At 44.0% G+C, this 23,883-nt stretch overlaps 3 protein-coding genes across 3 annotated transcripts; 1 reads left to right on the forward strand and 2 right to left on the reverse strand.

Annotated features, from left to right (window-relative positions):
• Positions 1-2,070: 2,070 nt before the first annotated feature.
• Positions 2,071-9,969, reverse strand: DSM5745_09268 (type I polyketide synthase; the record flags this gene model as incomplete). Its single annotated transcript, XM_026751284.1, has 6 exons — positions 2,071-3,210; positions 3,259-8,359; positions 8,409-8,458; positions 8,508-9,422; positions 9,507-9,593; positions 9,655-9,969. 6 exons carry the CDS (start codon positions 9,967-9,969, stop codon positions 2,071-2,073), a joined length of 7,608 nt encoding a protein of 2,535 aa, XP_026600370.1.
• A 960-nt stretch (positions 9,970-10,929) lies between these two features.
• Positions 10,930-12,363, forward strand: DSM5745_09269 (Acyltransferase easC; the record flags this gene model as incomplete). The annotated part of the gene is made up of 1 exon (XM_026751285.1): positions 10,930-12,363. One exon carries the CDS (start codon positions 10,930-10,932, stop codon positions 12,361-12,363), a length of 1,434 nt encoding a protein of 477 aa, XP_026600371.1.
• A 492-nt stretch (positions 12,364-12,855) lies between these two features.
• Positions 12,856-14,847, reverse strand: DSM5745_09270 (acyl--CoA ligase; the record flags this gene model as incomplete). Its single annotated transcript, XM_026751286.1, has 6 exons — positions 12,856-13,158; positions 13,235-13,560; positions 13,619-13,781; positions 13,828-14,073; positions 14,130-14,510; positions 14,569-14,847. 6 exons carry the CDS (start codon positions 14,845-14,847, stop codon positions 12,856-12,858), a joined length of 1,698 nt encoding a protein of 565 aa, XP_026600372.1.
• Between the last annotated feature and the right edge of the window lie 9,036 nt (positions 14,848-23,883).

Genomic DNA, 23,883 nt, shown 5'->3' on the forward strand with positions numbered 1-23,883 from the left:
GAAGTCACACACCGCTGTGGGCCAGACCGACATGGCGTTCTTCTGCCAGCCATGATCCAGTTCAGCTGCACCATATCCGAGTCAGGCTTGGCTTGGCTGGTCGTGATTGCTGGCGGCTTCGTATCCGACAGCTACCTATCGCAATCAGCCTCAGACGCAATCTGCGCGCGCTCGCACAGTGTTCCCTGCAGCGCATCACTCCCGTTCCACTTCGCCGAGTTTCTTCGACTTACCCCCGTTGCTCCTTCTCCTCCCGTTCCTTCCTGACATTCACCACTTGTATGTCCAAACAACGGAAAGAACGACCCTGTCCGGTATCCTCATCCTTCGATCGATCTCTGCCGGAGCCGTACCCCGATCGCATTCTTCTACTCCCCCTCGCTTGTTGTGAGCTCTACTCCGACCATGGCAGCTTTCGAAAACCCGCTTTATAGCTTTCCGACAGCACCCTTTGCGGAGGCGTTCTGGACGAGTTGGAATGTCGACGTCTCCCCTGTCACGAACCAAAATGACGGGGCCTTCAAGATGGGTCAAACTTGGCAGGCGCCTCTCTACTCCATGCCAGATTATCCTTGCCTGCCCTTGTCCAACTGCGTCCCTGCCAGCAACCCAATCTCCTTAGGACAGTTCTCCGATGGCCAGCTGAGCACCACGAATTGGGTACACCCACTCGATACGTTCACAGCTTCAATGATACCTGTGAATCCGTCGCCCATCAGTTCGTCATCCAATTTTGAGCTCAACAGCCCTTTTCCGGACAGTTCGAACGCGTCGTCAGGCACCATAACCCCAAGCGATCATTCCTCTCCGTCCGACTGCGGTATCAGCGCCCCGTCACCGGTCCCTTCCGCGCATCCCAAGACGAAGCCGAGTCGCGACACGAAAGCCCCAATCCGGTGCTGGGAGCACAGCTGCGGCGGTCGGGCTTTCTCCTCACTCGGCAACTACGAGCGGCACCTACGTGAGAAGAGCGGACGGGCGAAGACCTTCACCTGCGAGCAATGCGGCCAGCGTTTCACCCGATCCACGGCCAAGCACAAGCACATCAGGCACGGTCGCTGCCGGGCGCGTCAGAACCGATGAACGCACGGTCGGACTTTATCGACACTACATACACACATATACCCGATCTATTTGAAGCATGCACATATATACACTGGGCTGGAACTTTGAGCGATGGAAATTTTTCTTTGGATAGGAGTTAGTCTAGCACGCAAGCGCTGCTGCTGGAGGGAACTGAACGGGACATTAATTTGGAACAAGCACTGATAGTACAATCATTACGGAGTACTGCATAAAACAATCCATGGTACCATACTTATACCCCACCACCATTTGTCGTCCTCGTAGTGTTCTGCTAAAATAAGCTTACTGCTGCTGGGCTGGAGCGACCGCGGTTCGGTCGGGAGCCGATGCTAGTTCCGATCCACGGTTACATCACTGCTGGTAGGACGCTGGATTTTTTTTTCCGAGTAGATCGAGTGGTATACAGGATATCAGCTCATCCAGTACATGTACTGCAAGTGTACCGGCTGATGCAGTCCAAGTGTAACGTGCCTTGGATCTCCGTCCATCCATGCTGTGGACCTCGATGTCGAAGGTTCTCCCGGGTGCCAAAATATATTTCCGACGGTATTTGGGTGCGGCAAATTTGCGACGGAAGTACTAACGTAGTGGAAGAAGAGGTCCGAACCATTCTTATCTCGCTTGGCCATTGCTATTAAGACAAAGAGATGAAAGGGAGGTGAGGTGAAGAGGATGCTTCTATTCTAATTGTGGTGTAGTCGCATGCTACGATCTCGTGCCTAGAAGGGTATAAATGAGAAGAGAAGAGAAGAGAATTAGATTATGGACTCAATTTTTGAGAACAACAAAATAGTATATCGACAGATCATATTCAAGTGTATCTGATTATGTAGATTGGAAGCATTAGAGATAATATCAATATACATCATAACAAGATTATGGCAGGGCAAATCGGTCAACAACAAAAGCAAGACAAATTAAACCTTGAAACCTCAAACACCGAATACAAAACATATTACCCATTCAATAAAACACGAGCAAGGATTAAAGCTTAACAACCCTCGACTCCTTCGCCACAATCCCCGCAAGCTGCGAAATACTCCCTGTCCCGCGGATAACCATAAGCTGGACATTCGCCTGGAGGTACGCGCCGATCCAATTGCGTAGCTCAACCGCAACCAGCGAGTCAACACCATAACTGTCCAGGCTCTGGGAGGCAGAGAGCATTTCGACCGGTGTGGCGATGAGTTTGCTTAGCTGGTTGAGGATGGCATCCGTGACGATATCAACGGCTTCTTCCATTTGCGTCGCGGCGGAGAGCAGCGTGATTGCGTCGACGGACTCGCCCGTGCTCTTCTGGGCTCCGCCCTCGTGCTTCACAAGTTGCGCGTAGCGTCTATCTGTTGTTAGAAAGTCGCGGCCGTTCTCGGCTTCGTCGTCAGAGGGAATGAGGCCGATTGATGCGACGCAGGAGGTTGGGTCGTTGTCGCGGGCGTGCGTGATGGCGTGGTTGAGGACGACGAGAACGTCGCTGACGCCGATGGAGCCCATGCCGTTGCGGCGGAGGGCCTCGGCGACTTCGGGGTTCTCGGAGACGTATCCGACGTCGCGGATGGGTCCGATGTTGATGGAGAAGCCTGGCTCGCCGGCGTGCACCATCTGTCGGACGAATGTGTCTTGGAAGCTGCAGGCTGCGCTGTAGTTGGACTGTCCGTAGTTGCCGCGGATAGCGACGATGGAGGACATCATCACGAAAAAGTCAAGGGATTTGAAGGTCGCGTGCAGGTTCTGCGATCCGCGGACCTTGGAAGATAGCGCCGTGCGCCAGTCATCAACCGTCATGCCGTCGAAGAGCGTGTCTCGGAGGACCATGGCCGAGTTGATGATTCCGCGGACTGGTGGGAGACCTGAGTGTTCGAGTTTTTGCGCCATCGCGGCGACCTCGTCTGGAGAGACAACGTCGCATGGAGGTGTAATGAGATTCACACCGCGACGCTGAATATCCTCGACAAAGGCGCGGCTGTCTGCATCCTTCGCGCCGAAGCGCGATAGGGCCACGATGTGCTTCGCGCCATGGTCAACTAGCCAAGTGGTAAGACAGCGACCAAGACCACCCAAACCACCGACGACAATGTACGAGCGATCTTCGTGAAGTTGAGCTTGAGCCGGCATAGATGGAACAGCCTGAGTACGTTAGCATGCTGCAGCTTACTGTGAGTGACCGGTACTGACCTTGACTTGCTGATCCTCTTCAACCGTGAGAATGATCTTTCCAGTGTGCTTGCCAGCCTGGATCTGGCGGAAAGCCGTTTCGATGTCAGAAATGGGCATCGTAGTTATGGTCACTGGCCTGATAGAGCCAGCGGCAGCGAGGTCCGCGACATCGCGCAGCAGTCGCCTCGCAAGAGGCTTCCTCTGCTCAATGATAGCCGTCAAATCAACATAGGAGAACGTAATGTTACGAAGAAGGAACTCCATAGGCATCAGAGCATCGTCCATCAGGTCCTTCCGGCCAATCTCGACGAACCGTCCGAATGAAGCAAGGACATTGCACGATTCGCGGAACATCTCGCCGCTGAGAGAGTTCAGAACAACGTCCACACCATATCCGCCCGTGTATTCCATGATTCCGCCGTAGAATGCGGCCGTGCGGCTTGAAAAGATGTGGTCGTGCGGAACGCCATATTTAGTATGGAGGAGGTCGCGCTTTGCGTCGCTTCCGACCGTAGCAAATACCTCAGCACCGAGATGTTGAGCAAGCATGATTGAGGCTTGACCGACCGCGCCTGCGGCGGAGTGGATGAGAATCTTGTCGCCCTTCGAGAGAGCGCCCTTGTCGACGAGACCAAAGTGGACCGTGGCCCAAACAATGGGAAGGGATGCTCCTTCAGCAAAGGACAGAGTGTCGGGTATGATCTGGCAGCAATCACCATGCACAATGGGGTAATTGGTGTAAGAGCGAGAGTAGAGCGCGCAAACTCGGTCGCCGGGCTTGAAGCGATCCTTCATGTTCTCTCCAACCTCGACCACCACACCGCTGCAGTCATTCCTCATCTCCGTGATGCCCTCCAGCTGACCAGCAGCAATCAAGACATCCTTAAAGTTAATGCTCGCACCTCGAAGCTCGAAGCGAACATCATCAGGCCCAAGAGGTGGACCCTCGATGTCGTCCTTCCAGCGGATGCTCTCCAGAAGACCCGGAACTCCAAGCTCCGCAGTCAAGGTTCGGTTGGTTCCAACAAAAGGAACAAGCTCTGGGGCTGCCTGCCGACTGGTGAGATCCACGTCGCGGCTGACGTCAGGACGGTAGACGTAGCGCGACACGAACAGTTGTCCATTACGTTCTGTGAACTCGTTTTCGACTTCACTACCAGGGCGATCAAGGTCAAAGCTCGAGCTGCTCAATATTGTCGGCAATATCTCTGCAATCTTGTCCATGACCGGAACGCCAGGAGTCTGGATGTCCAAAACTATCTGGCGCAGATTAGGGTATTCCAGGCGCATGGTGCGGGCAAAGCCAGTCCATAAGCCTGATTCTGCGTCAGAAGGCTTCTCCATGGTACAGTTGCTGACGTACAGCACAACGCGCGCTCCCCAGATCCAGTTCTTGAAAGAAGTCCAAACGTTCGTATCGGGCTCAGCGCATAGCAACTTCGCAAGTTCCGGAAGCATGACAACGATACCGTCAGACTGACACGGAGAGGTAATGGGACAGAGAGAAATGGACGTTTCGCTACAAGCCTGCTGAATAGCTTGCAAAGAATCATCTGAAGCCATGGCCGCGCTGGGATCGGTAAGCAGACGGATCGGTAGCGACTCGCTTCGCTTAGGGAGGGGATCGGTAGAAATAAAGACGCTCAAGTTGCCACCATCCTCATGAGGATAGTCAACAAAAGCCTTCTCTGCATTAGCAAAGCCAGCGCGCTCCAAACGCTCGCACCACTCGGCGTTTGTAAGAAGAGGCGAGCGCGTGCGACCCTCATCATAGCCAGACCACCAGCCTTCGAACAAGCCAAAGACCATGTTACCAAAGAGAGTGTATCGGGAGATTTCCATTAGCATGAACCTGCCTCCAGGCTTCAACAAGGGTCTAATGTTGCGGAGAGTCTCATCAATCCGGGGAGTGGCATGGATGACATTGCACGCAACAATGAGGTCGTAGGAACCTTCCTCGAAGCCCTGCTCTTGTACATTTCGACTAGCATCCAGAACACGGAACTCGACAACATTGGCAAGGTCGCCCAGGCGCTCCTTGGCGGGTTCGAAGAAACCGGGTGAGATGTCGGTGAAGTCATAACGCTGGATATATTGGTTATCGCTACCGTTTAGTGCTTCCAAAATCGGCAGTGTGGCAGATCCTGTGCCAGCGCCAACCTCGAGAACCTTCATATTGGGGTTGAAATGGCCTAATTCGCGACAGTAGGCCTGCATTTGCGGGTATACCCTGGCCGAGCACCACTCAGTGTAAACGCGAGACAAAAGGTTGTTGGAGTTGAGTAACGACAACGCAGAGGTCTTGCCAGTGAGAATATCCGCAAGATGTGGCCCCAGGACACCGATCGCCTCACCGATGACTCCGAGATCTTCGGGCTTCTTGCTGAGTAGTGACTTTTCAAAGGTGTCTTCACTCAGCGTACCCATCCAGTCAAAGTAGCGTTGGAGATAGGATTCTTGGATGTCGCCTGGGGACACTTCTCGCAAAGTGTTCTGGAGGAAGTTAATAGTGATGGCGTCTAGAGCACGGTTGGTGTCAACGAGAGAGCCCGGCGCGATAGTGGCCTTGCAGACCTCGTCTCGATGTTCCGTTGTCCAAGCATCAACGTAGGGGACAAGGGTCTGGGAGTGGCATGCTTCCTTCTTGGCAACACCTGCGGCAATATCACCTCCCAAGTTTGTGACACGGACACCTTGCGCTACGAGGGCCATCCGCTCATCGGCATCCTTGGTATGAAGGTCAAAGAGGAGTGGCTCGTTCCGTCGCGTCGTGGAACAAATTAGGTCGCTACCCGAGGCGGCCTGACGATTCGCTATCCAGAGTTGCTTGATGAAGGTTGGGACGTAGGCAGATGACTTGTTGTCTTCCAGGAAGATGACAGTCGAGAGGCCGTGGAAAAGGGCGGAATCGAGCACGGCCGGGTGGAGCAAATCGTCCATCCCACCTGGAGCCATTTCGTACTCCGGAACACGAGCAGTCGCAACGCATGAATCCTTGCTGCTGCGAATCTGGTGCATGTTGTTGAACGGATGCTGCCAGTCAAGACCATTACGTTTGCCAACAGCGTAGAACTTCTGCGGCGTGACTTCATGGGTACACTCCGAGTCAATAAGGGAGATATCCTTGGGCGTGAACACAGTCTTGAAGCCCTCAACAGAGTCAATTTCTGCCTGGATAAGACCACGACAGTGCTCAGTCCACTTTTGGTCCGGCGTCACGGTAAAAATGCGGAACTCATTCCAGACACCTGACGACTCGCGAGAAGTACGGGCCTGTGGGCGCAAAGACAACGAGATCTCCACATCGGGATTCTCATCGGAGAGGACAAGGCCCTTGCCGAAGCTAACATCACGGAAACGGAGGTATTGGATCTTGGAGCCTGGGCTGGTTGCATTTACATGTTGGCGTGCAGCCTGGATTGCCATCGTAATATAGCCCGCAGCGGGGAAGGTGATGAGTCCTTGGACAATGTGGTTGCGTAGCCAAGGAGACTCCTTGAGGCTTAGGAAGCGCCGCCAGCGGGGCTCCAATCGATTAACATCCGCAGAAAGAGATCCAAGAAGCTCATGTGGCAGATGTTCGCGGTGTCTGTAGTCCCTGGATAGACGCGTCTCGTGCCAGAAGATACGGTCATGGTCAAAAGAGTATGGCGGCAGGTCAACCAATGACTGTATGTGGCCATCCTTGGAGTCTTTGTTAAGGTCATTGAGACTGACCGAGCCGTTCTTAATGACCAAGAACCCCAAGCACCTAAGCAGTGCAGTCTCCGCGTCGTCGCCTCGCTTCAGCGTGTTGGTGTATGTGGCCTGGCCGTGGGGACCCGGTATTGTCTTCAGGATTTGGTTCACAGGGCCTCCAAGTTGAGAATGAGGTCCAACCTCCACAATCGTATCAATGGGGAGACCATTGTATTCCTGCTCGCACAGAGCACGTAGTGCCTGTGAAAAGAGAACCGGACTAACCAGGTTTCGCGCCCAGTAACCCCCATCGAGGATGGTATCTTCATCGAGTTCCTTACTGGTGACAGAACTGAACATGCGGACGGACGAGCCGATGGACTTGGCCTTCAGACCTTTCAATGCGGCGATGTACTTCTCCTCAATAAGCTCCATCTGATGAGAGTGGTAAGCGGCACCATGGGTCATGAGTTTGCGGTTGAATAAGCCTTCCGCGTCCAGGACCTCCTTCAGGCGATCAATGGCGGAAAGATCGCCTGAAACCGTGACGCTCGACGGGCTGTTGAAGCAAGCAACACGCATGCGTCCAACATCCGAGCCCAACTTGTCAATATGGTCTTGCGCAACGTTGGGTGACGCGCCAACTGCAATCATAGCTCCTGGGTATTTATTTTCAGCGAGGAGTTCGCTGGCCAGTCGTCCACGGTAATATGCTACGGTGATCGCATCTCTGAAAGACAGTGCACCGGCAGCATAAGCCGCGCCGATTTCACCACTGGAGTGGCCGAGAACAGCCGAGGGCGACACGCCAAACTCATTCAAGAGGTCCACCAGGGCCAACTGAATCGCCGTGCACATGGGCTGGGAGAAGGCCGGCTCGTTTACCCGAGAGTCGGCCTTTGGTCGACAGAGTTCGCTGAGAAGATCCCACGTACAGCCGAGCCTGGATAATTGTTGACGTGCTCGCTCGAGCGATCGAACGAAAGAAGGATAGCTCTTGAGCAGATCACGGCCCATCTCAGCGTATTGCGCACCCTGACCACTGAAGATCAGAGCAATGCGGGGTTGTCCAATTTTCTCCCGTCGAGGAATAGCAGAGTGGGAGGCATTGTTCAGCTGGTTAATAAGATCGTCTATTTCTGATGCAACGAATACGACGCGGAAAGCATGCACCGACTGTTTGGCCAGGGTGTGCGCGAGGCGAGCAAGCAATGCGTCGGGGTTGATGGAGTTTCTGTGGTTGACGATAAGGTATTTCGCCAACCGGGCGCATATTCTTTGGCAAGCCTTCTCGCTTGCGCCGCTGACCATAAATGCTCGGGGTTTCTCAGAGTGGTAAGTAAGCTGCATGGAGCTGCTCAAAGACGGGCGACCGAAAGCAGAGATTGCCTCATGAGCCGCATCGATAATTACGTGGGCATTTGTTCCGCCATACCCAAAACTAGTCAAGGTCAGCACATCAGCCTTGGTTGATTAGGACTATGACATACCTATTAAGAGAAATGCGGCGCAGAGTGTGTCTCTCGAGCTTAGTGGGGATCTGCTAGGGTCAGCAATGTTTTGCTTTGCGGAGAGCGGACGCTACATACTCGCAAGTTCCACTTCTCAAGAGGGATATCGGGGTTCGTCGTTTCGTAGTTCACCTGAGGCGGGATCATGCCATTCTCCAGCATCAGAACAGACTTGATTAGTCCAGCAAGTCCAGCGGCACTTTCTGTGTGACCAATATTTCCCTTTATAGAACCGATAGGCAAAGGACGAGAAGGCGACCTCTTGTGCGTCAAAGCCGCCGCAATTGCACTGGTTTCCAGCGGGTCTCCCACCTTAGTTCCAGTGCCGTGCGCTTCCACGTAGTCGGCGTACAAGTCGAGCTTGGCCTGCCTGTAGGCCCGAATGATGGCCTCTTTCTGGGCGACGGAGCTCGGCACACTGATTCCAGGCGTCCGGCCATCTTGGTTTAGCACACTGTTCTTGATTACTGCTCGAATGGGGTCGCCATCGCGCAGGGCAGCAGATAACGGCTTCAACACGACTCCAGTAACTCCTTCGCCTCGTCCGTACCCATTGGCGCGGGCATCAAACGGAAAAGAACGTCCATCTTTCGAAAACATCTTCAATTTGCTTTGGTAGTGAAATCGTTGAGGGTCTAGAAGCAGATTTACACCTCCAACAAAGCATTGTGTGGTTTCGCCGTTTCGTAAACTGAGGACGGCTTGGTGTAGCGCGACTAAGCTTGACGAACATCCAGTGTCCATTGTGAAGCTTGGCCCGCGCAAGTTGAAGACGTATGAAACTCGGTTGGATGTGATCGCAGGGCCCGTGCCGGTAACAAGGTATAGTGGAGGTTTCTCAACATCTCGAGTGACGATTTCGTGATAATCTGACGTCCATTGGCCAACGTATACTCCAGTATTTGATCCCCACAGCGAGTCCATTGTGATTCCGGCATTTTCAAAGGATTCGTAGGCGACCTCGAGCATAAGGCGTTGTTGGGGATCCATCGCCTAATAATAGAGGTGCCCAGTCAGAATCACGTTCAATACCAGATCCGAAAGCGCGAGGCTGCATTGTGCAAGATGCATACATACCTGTGCCTCAACTGGGTTGACACCGAAGAAGGTCGCATCGAACGCACCAAGGTCCTCTCGAATAAAGTGTCCTCCGGTAGCATTTGTCTTCAAAGTGAAACTAAACTTAGCAGCTGATCCTGCTCGGGCATCAATAGAGATTGCTTACCGTCCCGGATCTGGTTCCTGTTGGCTCCTGGAAGGCCTTCATGTTGAACCGTGTCCCAGGCCCTGGCGTCCATCCTAAGCGACCGGCTTTCAACATTTCCCATAGCCCTGAAACGTCTGTTGCACTTCCTGAGAGTCGACATCCCATGCCAATGATAGCAATTGGTTCAAGTGAGCCAGGGCCAGCTCTTGGGCCGCGTTCGTCTGAGGTATTGCTATCATTGTCGCTGAGTACGGACCACGGCGATGAGGAAAGCCTCTCGCTGTCCGACTCGCTATCGGCCCTGTCAACACGGTATCTGGATGTAGGGCTCATCGTTGTGTAGTATATTATAAAGGCACGGTGATAGTCGTGGGCCTTGGGTATATGGGGTATCGTGATAATATCGGTCTCAGTAGGGAAAAAGAAACCACGGCATCGTTAAGTATAACACGCCCTAGAGCCAAAGAGCCCTGGTTCTAACCCATCATGTCAGGTCCACCCACGGCGTACCAAGTTACCGTGCCCATTACGTGCCATGGCCGGGGCCACTGCCAGGGCTCATGCTGCATGGACGAGCTGGGCTCGCTCCGCGGTCGGTTTCTCATTTCCTGCAGCTACCGAGTTCGACCGTGTTCGAAACAGCCTAGGACGTGTCTGGCACAGAATGGACGTGGAGAAGACCGGACCAATGCGCTGGTGAGTATAGAAGGTCAGCCCACTATGACGCCACGAAGGAAACAGAAGGAAATACGATCGGATCGACAGACCCAAAAGGACTAGATGACGGGACCTGGCACGTCGAGTTCACCGAGCCAAAAGAACTGGATCGACGGTCCATTTGGCTCAAAGGGCTGGGAAGCATCATGGATCGACGGCGTGTTTTACGCGAAGGAAAGCAGAGTGGGCTGAGCTCGGCTGCCATGCGTTTGTGCTCTGCGTGGAGGCGCTAAGTGTTTGGAGTTGTTCTGACTGCGGAGTACTCATCAAGCCTGGAACGGACCTTGAAGGTCAGGCTTGGTTACGTATGAAAGTGTCAATGTGAGACTGGAGAGACGAGGTGAGGAGAAGGGAGCAGGAAGAGTCAAAGATGCAGAGTGCAGTTGGTGTTCTGGCTTGGCGTTGCCGCAGGGACCCGGGAAGGTGCGTCGCATTTGGGCACTTCCAGCCTTCCGCCCCGCTGCATATATGCTCCCATCTGCCTTTTTTACTTTTTCACATAGTTCATCGCTTGAATCTACACGACGTAGACTTCTAAGTCGTTAGGTCAGCTATCGCAGCACAGAACCCGTTACCATGGAAGAAACAAAAATCAAGCTCAGCGTGCCTCTAAGCGAGGACGTGATCAAGCTCTCAGCGCTCGACCAGCAAATCATGCGCTTTTACCCCAAGACACTCTTGATTTTCGAGCAAGACACTTCAAAGGACACGAGCGACATTGTGCACCACCTAAAGTCAGGTCTCGCGGTAGCCTTGAGCGAATACCCCGATTTCGCGACCACAGTTGCCCCCATTCCGGGCTCTCAGCGAAAGGACCTAGAGCTGCGCATCTCGCATGATTCCGGCGTTCCGTTTAAAGTCGTGGATCAGACAAAGCAAGATGATTGGATTTATGGGAGCTACTCCAATCTGGCTGCTAAGCACTTTCCTGTCTCTGACATCCCTCACGATACCCTCTTCATCCCGCAGCCAGCGCCAGGAGCAGACGGACTCCCCGCGACATTCCTCCAGGTGAATCTCATCGAGGGAGGCGTCATCATCGCTATCTCATGGCACCACGCAGTATGCGATGCTAGAGGTATGGGCATCTTCACCGACGCCTGGGCCCGACACACCCAGACGTCTGTCACAAACGGCAAACTCGACCTCCCCGCAACACAAGCAGAGGGCACCCGCGACCGCTGGCGCCTCGACCACGGCCTCCGCGACGCAACAATCGAGCAACTCCCCGAATACACAATCGACAGCTCCGCGCGCGACGACGGAAGCGGCTCCTTCCTCCTCGACCGCGAAAACCCCATCACAGCCCCCTACGCCGTGAGCACCTGGTACCTCAGCGCAAACAGCCTAAAGTCCCTCCGCGAGGCCCTCGCGCAAACCGAGTCAAAGACCCAATTCACAAAGGTCGAGGCCGTCTCCGCCCTCGTCTGGAAACACCTCAGCATCGCGCGCCAGCTGGACCAGGTCTACCCCGACGGCACCTCCCTCTTCACGACGCGCTTGGACTTCCGCGCGCGCACAAAGCCCCCCTTCCCAGATACATTCGTCGGCAACATCAACGAGCCGACCGCGCGCGTGCGCATGCCCATCGCCGAGATCTGCAGCGCCCCAACACCAGGCTCTCTAACAACCCTCGCGGAAGCCGTCCGCGCCGCAACCGAAAACACAACTGAGCAAAGCCTCCGCACGCTAATCGGCCTCGTGAACGACGCGCCCGCCGTCACAGACGTCGCGTGGAACTACAACTACTTCCCCGGCCCTGACCTCGGCGTCACGGATATCTCGAACATCGAGGCTATGAAGCAGAGTTGGGGTAGCGGGTTGGGGTCACCAAAGTGCATTCGGTCGTATTCAAGGGAGACGGGGCTGCTTTATCTCTTGCCGCTGGATCAGGAGGGGGGTTTTGAGATCCAGGTTCAGTGTGAGAGGGAGGCATTGGAGCGGTTGCGGGGCGATGAAGGGTTTGGGAGGTATTGTGAGTATAGGAGGGTTTCTGTTTATAATGGATAGAATCAGAATTAGAATATGTTGCGGATGAGACTTGGAGCTTGGGTATAGAGAAATTGATTCGCTGCTTTTTAAACGCGTCTTTTGGGTCGGTCGTCGTGTTGGTTGCATCATCGAGGTGCTTATGGTCCAGCAGACATGCTAGCAAAATATATTTCAAGCATTCGCTGCCCTGAATAGACCACCACTGCTGTGAGCACGGTATGTTGTAGGTAAGAAAACACGTATATACATAACTAGATCTACTATGAATTCAAGCTAATCATCAAAGTATCTGTCCTCGCACTCAAGGACCAACATGCAGATACAGGGTCAAACATTGCTACACTGCGGATAAAATCTCCGAGCCTAGGTTGAACCGGTTAAGCATCCCACGAGTCACATTTAACGATTGAACAGCAGATCCACTGCCTACGGAGTAAGATTCCCAGACCCACCGAATGGACATTCAAAGCATAACATGATAGTTGATACCTAGGCTGCCAACACCGTATCTCAATTCAACGCCCTCAACTCCTTCTTCAGCACCTTGCCAGCCTCACTCTTCGGCAGCTTCTCCAAGAACACAATGCGATCCTGCAGCCAGTGCGACTCATGCAGCCTAGCCTGGACGAACTCATCGATCTCGTCGGCAAGATCATCCTCGTCCATCTCTTCCATGACTGTTTTCGAGCGCACGATGTATGCCTTCGCGCGCTCGCCGGAGAGCTCGTCGGCCACGCCGATGACCGCTGCGTCGGTGATGGCCGGGTGCGAGAGGAGGACGGATTCGATGTCGCGGGGGAGGACTTGGTCGCCCTGTTTCAGTGACGATGATGTTAGCACGGATGTGGAGAGGAAAAGGTGTAGTTTTCGAGGTTTCGAAGTGACGTACCTTAACCTTAATCATATCCTTGATTCGATCGAGGATGAACAGATGAGGGTAGCCCTTGGGCGAGGTTCGGAAGACGCCAATATCGCCGGATTTCAGCCACCCCTTCTCATCGAAGATGTTTTTATTTGACTCTTCGTCCCCAACATACCCGACGAAACAACTAGGGGAGTTGAAGTAGACTTCGCCGGGCTCATCCAGGTTTTCGATATCGGTTCCGTCTGGTCTGATAAGTCTGATTTCGAAGCTTGGTAGGAGAGATCCGGACGAGCCGTGCCAGACATCGTGCGGACTCGTGAGCGACACGATGACGCCGGTTTCGGTGAGTCCTGTACGATGCCCATGTGTTAGTTGAGTCCATCACCAAGGCAATGGATGGAGTCGTACCGTATGCATGATTTATACTCCACGTAGGCCTAAGTTGATGGAGCTTGGAGGAGACATTTCGATCGAGAGCTGCGGCGCCGGTGACGGTATCTCGAACAGAGGAGAGGTCGTGGAGATCGAGGAGGAAAGGGTTTGCAGCCAACGCCGCGAGAATTGGAGGGACCTGGGCGATTAGCCAAAATAACTCCTTTGGGATCGGAAGCGCTTACAACGTATAGCCTCTCGACACGGAACCGCTCGATCGTTTTCAGCATCAGCTGCATGTCGAATCGTGGGGTGATCACATAGGTATCCCCGCGGTAGACCATGATGTGCCCGATATTCAAGCCATAACCATGCGTCAGCGGAATAGCGCCGAATGCGATCTCGTTTCGGCCGGACTTAGCATAGCTCTCGTGCATGCATGCTTGTATAACATTGGCGATGAAGTTGTAGTGCGAGATTTTGGCGAGTTTCTGGCATTGGTCTCGGGTCAGCGAGCTGTTTCCTGTGTCTGGTTGTCGCTACATACCTGCTTCCCCGATGTACCTCCCGTAGCGCAATAGTATGCGACTTGTGTCTTTGCGCGTCCATGTTCCCATTTGAGAGGCGGAAGTGTCTCCAACTCCTCGCCATCAGCGATCAATTGGTCCACCGACTTGAGGTGATCAATGGGTTCCGGGTTCTGGATGTACCCCTCCGGCAGGGCCATAGTGTATACCCTGTCTTCCGGAAGCGAGAGCTCTTTCGCAGCCTCTAAACTATTCGAGATAAGCGACTGACAAGTGACCAAGACCTTGCATTTCGCATTCTTCATATGCGCCACGATCTCCGGGACGATACTGAACGGGTGAAGCGGAAGACAGATACCATTGAGCCGATGGACAGCCCAGCAAAGCGCAAAGAAGTCGAGCTAGAGTTGAAACGCCTTGTCAGCAGGACCATTGCACCGAAAGACCGCCTTTACTCACCGTATTCCAGCTGTAGATACCGACAACCTTATCCTCCGGCGACCCCTCATTCGGAGACCATCCCAGCTCTCGCGCAAGTGCTCGCGATAGAAAGTCTACGCGATCACTGACTGTTTTGCTTGAATATGACTTTCCCGTTATTGCGCAAACGAACGGCGGCTTGCCTCCGCACTGCGGGGGAAGTTTCGCATTCCCCTCTAGAGCGAACTGGCCGACAGGAACGGAGTCTGGGATCTCGCAGGGGATCTGCGGCACCCAAGAAGGCGAGGAGAAGACCATAATGGAATGAGTTTGATTGTAGGATGGATCAAAAAAGGACGCTGGAAGCTGAAGTTCACGATGCTCGCTGGGGTGTTCTGGAAAGTGGCATCACCGCAGCGCATCCAGCCGCTCAGCGGAAAATATTCGATGCCTGAGGAGCTCAATTGCTGGAGGAAGACCCAGCTCGGCAAGATACGTCACATCTGGCTGGCGAGAACGGTCTATGGAGTGGCAGGTCTGTGATCTGCAAAGATGAGGTGGAAAGAAAGAAACCGAGGCCAAGCTCAGTTAGTAGGAAGGTACGCGGAGAGGGGGTGTGCATAAGGCCGTGGGTGGTGGCCGTAACAAGCTTCAATGGCGGCGACGTCGGGAGATTTCTTTCGCAACCCAACACCTGGTGGACCCTGGAATCGGCCATTTCCCACTATTCAAGGGTATCTTTGGTTTGACGGCTATCCAGTGAGTATCGCCTTCTACGTGTCTTATTGCGGGATGGGATTTTGATCTGTTTTCAGCGCGAATGATGTGTTGTGGCCTTGGTGTGTTATTGTTGGCGAAGAAGTCTCCAACCAACGCTCCTATTATGCCAGAGCTTCAGACCGCAAAGTCTTGACTATACTTTATGAACCCACCCCATAGCATCGACCATACTTTGCAGAGAGCAGCCATTCAACCTACCAAGTACTCAATCATCAGACAAGTCACAGTCACTACATAACCATCCAAGCCAGTATCGCGAGCAGCGAGCTAGAATTCGACCATAACCAGCTAAGGTCTCAGAAGTAGTAGAGTCAATACCAGTACTCCGTACGGAGCAGACTTTACTCTTCTTGGATACCCTTGCGAATGGGACAGCGGGAAGGCTGAAGCCACACAGGTAGCCAAGCGAACGCCATACCCAGTATGGTGCATCCTGCAGCCGGAGTCAAGTTGAAGGAGTCAGGCATCGAGCTAGTCTACTTCATTGCAAGGGATGGCATCCTGCAGGATGATGGATCTATGAGCCGCGAGGCTGGCGCTTGCATCCCTGACGAACCACACTTACCAATGTCTGGAACCGGTTCGACCGCGTGTCGAGTGTCGACTATGGAGTAAATCTTGGGGCGGATGGAATCTCATCCCTGCACGCTGGGACCGCGATCTGATCCAATCGAGATTGAAGGAGCACAGATCCAGACGTGGAGATGGATGGCTGGATGACATCCACATAACCGGTTCATACATGGTCAAAGCTCCTCCGGACTAGCCCAGGCTGAAGGTGGTTTCTTGGTGGATCTTCGGCTGTCTATCCCACCCCTTATATGCGAGAATCGAGGTGTTCCCGGCTGCACTCCACCAAAGCTCGATTTAGTTCCTGTCCTGATCCGAATCTTGGAGGTGGGCCTGCATCGCTCCACGGCGGGTAAGTCCACTGAAGCTGCGTCTGTGCCCGGTTGCAGCTCCACGGCGTTGATGTCATTTTGACGTTGCTGACAGCGGAGTATGTGCAGATATTTGAGTTTTCGCTTCCCCCTTTCTGCTATTGCGCAACTGCCGATCGGGTATAATGCTCCGCTGTAACAACGTGGGAATCTTGACGTGTCGATCGACGGAGGCAGCCCACATGTTTGGAGGAAGTGGAGCTCGCTTCGAGACCGGAATCCCTCAGACCCTTTTGGGGAAAGCTGGAGGAAATACACGCAATCCTCTCCGAGACTTGAGATGGCATCGTGATATTCACCACGAAGCTGGCAGTCGGCGACCAGGCAAGAATCAGCGGGGTCGTCAGGAACGGAGAATCCGTCAACTGAGATTGTGCCGGAAAAAAAGGAGGATAATGGGTGAATGTAAAAGACGAAGGATGCGCGAGGTTGCTAAGCCAGATATGTTGATGCTTCCGATTTAAATGCGCAGGACTTGCAGTCTTAGAGGTAGTCTAGTAGTAGCACATTCATACCTGCGTGATGGAAAGCTCCAGCAGTCGAACTCTCGCTCAAGCTTGCCTACCTTTGAAGTGCATTAACAGCTTGTAAGGAGCGCGCGCAAGGTAGCAAGATATCACTAGTCAACCCAACTGTACGAAACATGGACCATCCCCCCGGCCATATGCCACTTCATACAGCTTCTGTAGGAATAGCTTTGGAGGTGAAGTCAAAAGGCCTCACCTTGATCTGATGGTCTGTCTGATAGCACACATTGTAAGTCACGCTCGTAGGAATGATGCCATGCCCTCTTGGTTCTCAACTTTCGCGGGGATTTTCAATAGCAGTCACATTGCAATGCCGGTGCTTTTATCCATCCCGCCGTTGGCTGGTTCGGGAATATGGTGGAGTTAGCGTAGTCTTATTATAACCACGTGATTTGCAATAATATTATAATAATATAATAAGTAATTATAATATTATAGTATTCTTTAAAATTTATATGTATAATTAACACAGGAAAACACTAGTAAAATATAATTACTTATTAAAAATATATTACATGTTATTTTAGTTTAAAAATTTATTTTAAATTATATTTTTAGTAATATATTAGCTAAGTGCAAGCTATATTTTTATATTTTTTATTTATTTTTAGTAAGAATATATAAATATATAATTAAATATGCTTTTTAAGGGGGCGGTAATAAATTATAATAAATATATAATAGGATTTTTAATATATACTTTTTTAGTTATAAATTTAGCTTATAAATATAAATTTTTTTTATTACTTTATATTATTAAAAAACTAGTTTACTGGCTGCATCCTGTTTATTTTATGTAAAAAAATAACCTAAAAAATATTAGTTTTAATAAATACTAAAAAAAGAATAAAAATTAAGCTATAAATTAAAAAAATAATATTTACCCCTAAAATGCTTATAAAATAATAAAAGTTATTATAAAAAAAAGTTAAACTTAATTATTAATATTTATATAACTAAAGGCATTATTACCTGTAACCCTTTTTTTAATTTTAATTATTTTTTTATTATTTTTATTTTTTAGCTTATTATTTTTATTATTTTTAAAATATTTTACTTTTGCCTTGGCGTCGCGAGCGTGCAAATAATATTAATTATTAAATATATAAAATTATTTAACTTACTAGCCTATTTTACTTAGTAGTAATAAACCTATAAATATAAATACTTATAAAAATAAGTTTTATTATTCTGGGAAGGTATATTTTAAAATAATTTAAATTATATATATATATTATTATATATAACTTTTAATTTATAAATAAACTAGGTAAAGTGCCAGTACACTTAGGGTAATATTAAATAATATTTATAAAAATTTATTACTTAAAGTATTTTTTATATGCCTTTATTTATATAAAGATTTTTAATATAAGTTAAATTAAAATAATACATAATTTAATTATGTATATAATAGTTAAAATATTAAATTATATATAATAATATAAAGTGTTCCACAGCCATTACTTTTATTAATATAAAATATATAAAATAAATAATTTTTAAAAGTTAAATAAGATTATTTAATATAATAAATTTATTTAAAAAAGTATAATATATTATTCTTGGGATTGGCCAGCCAGAGAAAATATTAATATTAATAATAAATATAAGTAAAGGGTTTTGCAAAGCTAAATAAATATAAAAAAAATATATTAGCCTTATTATTTTATTTTTTAAAATTATACTTTATTATAAAAATTTAATTACTAGTGTGATAACGCTAGCGCTGGAGATCACCCGGCCGGTGAGGCCGGGCAATTAAGAGAGAATATATAGGAAAGGAACTAAATATAAAATTATTTTAAGGTCTTTTATTAAGGCCTTTAAGTACTTTATATAACTTTTATTTAGGGTAATAAGGCCTAAGTATTATTTTTTAAGGCTATTAATATTCCTAGGCCTTAATATTACCATAGCTAAAAAAGTAGCCTAAGGCATTAATACTAGTAATAAAACTATATTTTTTTTTACTTAAATAAAATAACACCCTTAATATTAACCCCTATTTTTAAATATATTTTAATATAAATATAAAAAACTAAAAACCTTTATTAAAGCCCCTAATATATTATAAATAAAAAAAAATATATTATAGCGTATAAAAAATACTATTATTTTTTATAATAAAAAGATTTATAAATTTTAAAATAACTTTTTTAAGTATAAAACTAAAAAATCCTAGCTTGCTAATACTAATAAAAACCGCCTAATATATTTTTAGCTTAATACTATTAACTATAATAGCCCTTATTTATACTTTATTTTTAAAAACCTTACCAGGCATAACTTACCCCGGCTTACTTTTTATTTTTTTAAAATAAAGTAAAGTAAAAAGTAAAAAAAGTTTAAAAAAAAGGTTAAAATTATAGGTTATTAACTTCCTAAAAAGGCTAGCCCTTTTAAAAGACTAATAATAAAAGTTTATTATAAATTTTAATAAAAATTTAACTTTAAAGTAAGGTTAACCCCGCGCTTATATAAGGCTTTTTTTTTAACTTTTTTTTTTTTTNNTTTCTTTTTTTTTTAGTTTTTACCTTATTATATTAAATTATAACACGTAATAATATTTCTTTTTCTTACTTGGGGTGCTTACTTTTAATATATTTTTTATAAATAATAATCTTAGCCTCCGTAGCTAGTAATATTAAGTATTTTTTATTTTAAATTTTATAATAGCGGTTATTAGCTATTTATTTAAAAAAAAAAAAGCTTTTTAATAAAATATTTAAAGTATTTAGGATAAGGTTTTATTACTATAGTAATTATAAAGGCCTTTACTAATAACTTACTTATTACTAGTAATGCCCCCACCACAACACTATCTTTTTTATTAATAAATAACACCTTTTTACTTATTTTTCTTTTTTATTTTTCTAAAACTCCGTATAAATCCTTTAAATATTCTAGCTTTCTTTCTTACTTTTTTTTTATTAAAATCTTTTATTATAACCCCTAAAAAGTTTAGTATATTATTTTTTAAACACAAGCAAGATACCGCGGTAACACCTTTTTTTTTTAAAAAGGTAAAAACTAGCCGCACTAGTAATAAAATAGTAAATAATTTTTTTTTAATCTTTTTTAGTAAGTGCTTCTTTTTCTTAGCTTAGTTAATAATAGCAAAAGCTAACATGTTATTATATTTATAAAACCTTATAAGCTTTTAAAGCCACTTAAAACTTTTTTTTTTATATATAAAAACTTAAATTAGGTATTTACTAGGCTTAGCGCGCGCGAAGTTTATGCTATTAAAAACTAATATTAGTAATTTATTATAGCCCTATAATAGTAAGGTATGGTTATAAATTAAAAAATAGCCTGTAATAGCTATAAAATATTTTTTAAAATAATTTTTATTACTTATATTTAAGCTCCCAAGCTTAAGGGTTAAACACTTTTTTAAAAAGTATATACTTATTATATTTTTATATATTAATAAGCCTAGTGCTTTTTATAAACCATAGTATTCCCTTAATTTAATAAGTAAAATAATAAGTTAATAGTATAAGTTTTTTTTTTTTTATAGCACTTAATTATTAATATCTTATAATTTTATTAAAAAGTATAAAACCTTTAATATAGTAATTTATGCGGCAAAAATAAATAAGATTTATATAATAAAAAAGCAAGTAGTATTATTATTAAAGCAGGCTTTAAAAAGGCAAGTAAATCTTAATAAAATATTTAAGTATAATTATTAATTACTAGCTAAAAGCAAGGGCAAGAAGCCCATGTAGTTTATTATTTTAAAAATTAACTTTAATAATAATAAGAATATAAAGTCCGCGGACCCTAGTAATATAATTAATAATATTAAAAATTTTATAATAGGCCCTAAATTTTTTTAAAAATATTATATTATTCCTAAGCTAGCGCCTACTTTTTACTTTTTTTTTTTTAGCTTTTTAATAAAGTTTTAAATTTTATATAGGAGTTTACTATCCTGCCTTATAATTTTTTAAATAAAAAGCTCTTATTATAGCCCTTTTTAATTACCATGTAAAAAAGCCTAAAAGTATTTATAATAAATCTTAATAATTTAAGGGCTTTTTAGTTAGTAGTACGCCTTTACTTACTTTATTTTAAAGTAAATCCTAGTAATTTAAGTTAAGATTTAACTTATTAATATAATTAAGCTTTTACGCTAGGGCTTTCCCTTACTATTATTTTTTTTTTAGCTTTTTATTTTTTTTTTGCCTTGCTGCCGGCCCTTTTAGCTTATTAATATATTTTAAAAGTATTAGTAAAATCCTTAATTTAGTTAAACCTTGCTTTAAATTAAAGGTTTAAGTAGCTTAGTTTTTCTTAGCGTAATTTTAAGTTTTTAATTTAATAAATATAAATAAGCGCCCTTTTACCTTTAGCTATTTTTTTTTAAAATTCTTTTTAATATAGGGATTAGTGCTATTAATATTAAAATATATATTAATTTAATTTATTTAAATCCCTTTTTTAGTTCTAGTCCTTTTTTAATATTTTTTTTTAAAGGTAAGTCTTTTTTTTTAAGTTAATTAATAATATTTTTAATTATTAATATTAGGTGTTTTAGGCCCGCAAGCAACACTTAATAAAATAATAAAAAAGGGGAATTTTATTTTTAAAATTTAAAAAAAAATTAGTTGTTTCCGCAAGGTTTTAAATAAAGATTTAAATTTTAATAAAAATAAAAACATGGGTATAAATATTAATAATAAGGTGGCTATAAATAAGGAGCTAGCCAAGTTTAATAAGGTGGATTTAAATATAAAGTAGCAGGTGGTGTTTACCCTAAGCAGGTTAAAAAATTTAAATATTATTAAGGCTAGTAATAAAATGGTTTATAATAATAATAAAGTATAAGTTAGTTTTAATTTTTAATTTTTTTTAAATAAAATAAATAAAATATTAGTAAGCTACCTGCCAGGTTCTTTTTAGCATGGGTACTATACTCTTTTTTTTTATAAAATACTTCCTTTTTAAATATAATAATTTAGAATAATAACAGCAAAGTTATACTTAATACTAGTTTTTTTAGCATTTTACAAAAGTTGGCGTTTTTAGTGTTTATTAATAGTTTTTTTTACTAAACTATTAGTTAAAATTAGTAAGTCTCTTCCTAAAGTTTATTTTTTATTTAGTTCTAACTTTAAAAATATACACTAAATAGGGTTATAAGTTTTTATTTATAATATTTTTATTACTAAAGTATTACTAGCCTTAAAAGCTCTTGCCTTTTTAGCATGCTTTTTATTTTTAGTAATAAGCTTATTAATAGTAGTACCCTTCCCTACTTAATTTAAAAATAATTTTTTATTTTCACGCTTATTTTATTCCGCCCTTATTTATATTAATAAGTTAAAATAAAAGGGGGTTAAAGGCTTAACAGTGTTAATAATTTACTATACCTTAATTAATTTTATAATTTTTTAGCCTTGCTTTTTAAGGGCTTTTTATAATTATATACTTACCTAAAGCTTTTTTAAATTATTAACTTTTATATAAATAAAGTATTATTTATTAACAAGATTATAAATAATATATTTATTTAATTTAGTAATAGTATATATACTTAGTAGGTATAATTTTAGCACCTTATAAGGTTTAAACTATTTAGTATTAAATTTTTATAGGTTTTTATTTTTAACTAAAACCTAATTATTTTTTTAAAATAGGTAATACTTTACTTTATAATTATAAATATATTATTACTTAATAGCATAAGCTAACAAGCACTTATTAATAATAATTTAAGTATATTATAACTTAAAAATATAATCCTCTGCGGTAATAGTTTTTGCAAATATATTATTTATAAAAAGGCGTAATTAAATACTATATAAAAATTTAAAAAAACTTATACTAGTAATATTATATAATTTAATACATGTAGTAAATAATACCTAATTTAAGTACTAATTTTATAATTTTATTAGCTTTTTAAGTAGTATCCTTGTAAGCATTAAGCTAAGAATTTTATTTAATTACTTAATATACTTATTTATTTTAGGGTAATATAGCATAGTAACATAATGCTTTATTTTTAATAATTATATAAAATAAGTAATAACCTTAAATAGCAGGTTTAAACTATTATTTAATATTAATTTTACCATAGCCCCATAGTAAATAAAGATTTTTTTATATAAAAATCTTGCCACTATTTTATTTTTAGTATTAAAAATAGCTTTGGTAACTAGCCAGCCTATTATATAATTAATAATTATAATAATTTATTTATTATTATTAGGTGTTACTAGTAATACCCTAATAAAATTAATTCCCTATTATTTAAAGGGTTATATATTTTTTTTAAATATATAAAATTATACCTTATGCTCTAGCCCTAGTTATAACCTTTATATAACCTAGCAAGCAGGGCAAGTATAAACTACATGCTAAATATTTTTTTTTATTATAAGCTACTAAGCATAATTACTAATTGCGCCTAGGAGGCCTGGATATCCTAAATAATTATAAAACTTATATATTTTATGTATAAAATTCTTTTAAAAAGGCATCCATAAATACAGTGCCTTTTAACCATTTAATCCAACATGTAAAAAAATATCTCTTATAATATTAAGTTTTGCGCCTAGTTAAAAGCCCTAATAAAAATTCTTGCTTTTTTACTATACTTAATTTATAAAAAATTTATTATTAAGTAATTAACTATTTTTAAGGTAAATTATTATCTGTAAGACCAACAAGTCTTGAAGATCTCTACTAACAATAAAGATATTAACAAAGGAATCTAATTAATAAAAATGGAGTATTTTAAACCCCGCTAGATAATATTAAAAAAATTACTTAAAAATTTAGGAAGAAGGCTAGCCTTAAGGCTATTTTTATAAACCTCTAAGCTATACTTAAGTTATTTTTAACTAAAAAGTAAATATAGGTTTAAATACTTTGCGCATGGGTTCTTACTCTAGCCTATACTTAAGGCCTACCCTAGCCTTGCCTAACTAATAGCTAAGACCCTAAATACTAATAACCTAGTTAAGTTATATAGCCTAATATAATAGTAAGATATGCTAAGCCTTAGTAGCTTAAGGCTAAAGCTTAGGTGCTAACTTTAAATTAATAGTAAATTAGCTTTAGTAATATTAAATAAAAAAATATTAGCC

Source organism: Aspergillus mulundensis, assembly GCF_003369625.1.
Source record: "Aspergillus mulundensis strain DSM 5745 chromosome Unknown scaffold_11, whole genome shotgun sequence".
NCBI lineage: Eukaryota > Fungi > Ascomycota > Eurotiomycetes > Eurotiales > Aspergillaceae > Aspergillus > Aspergillus mulundensis.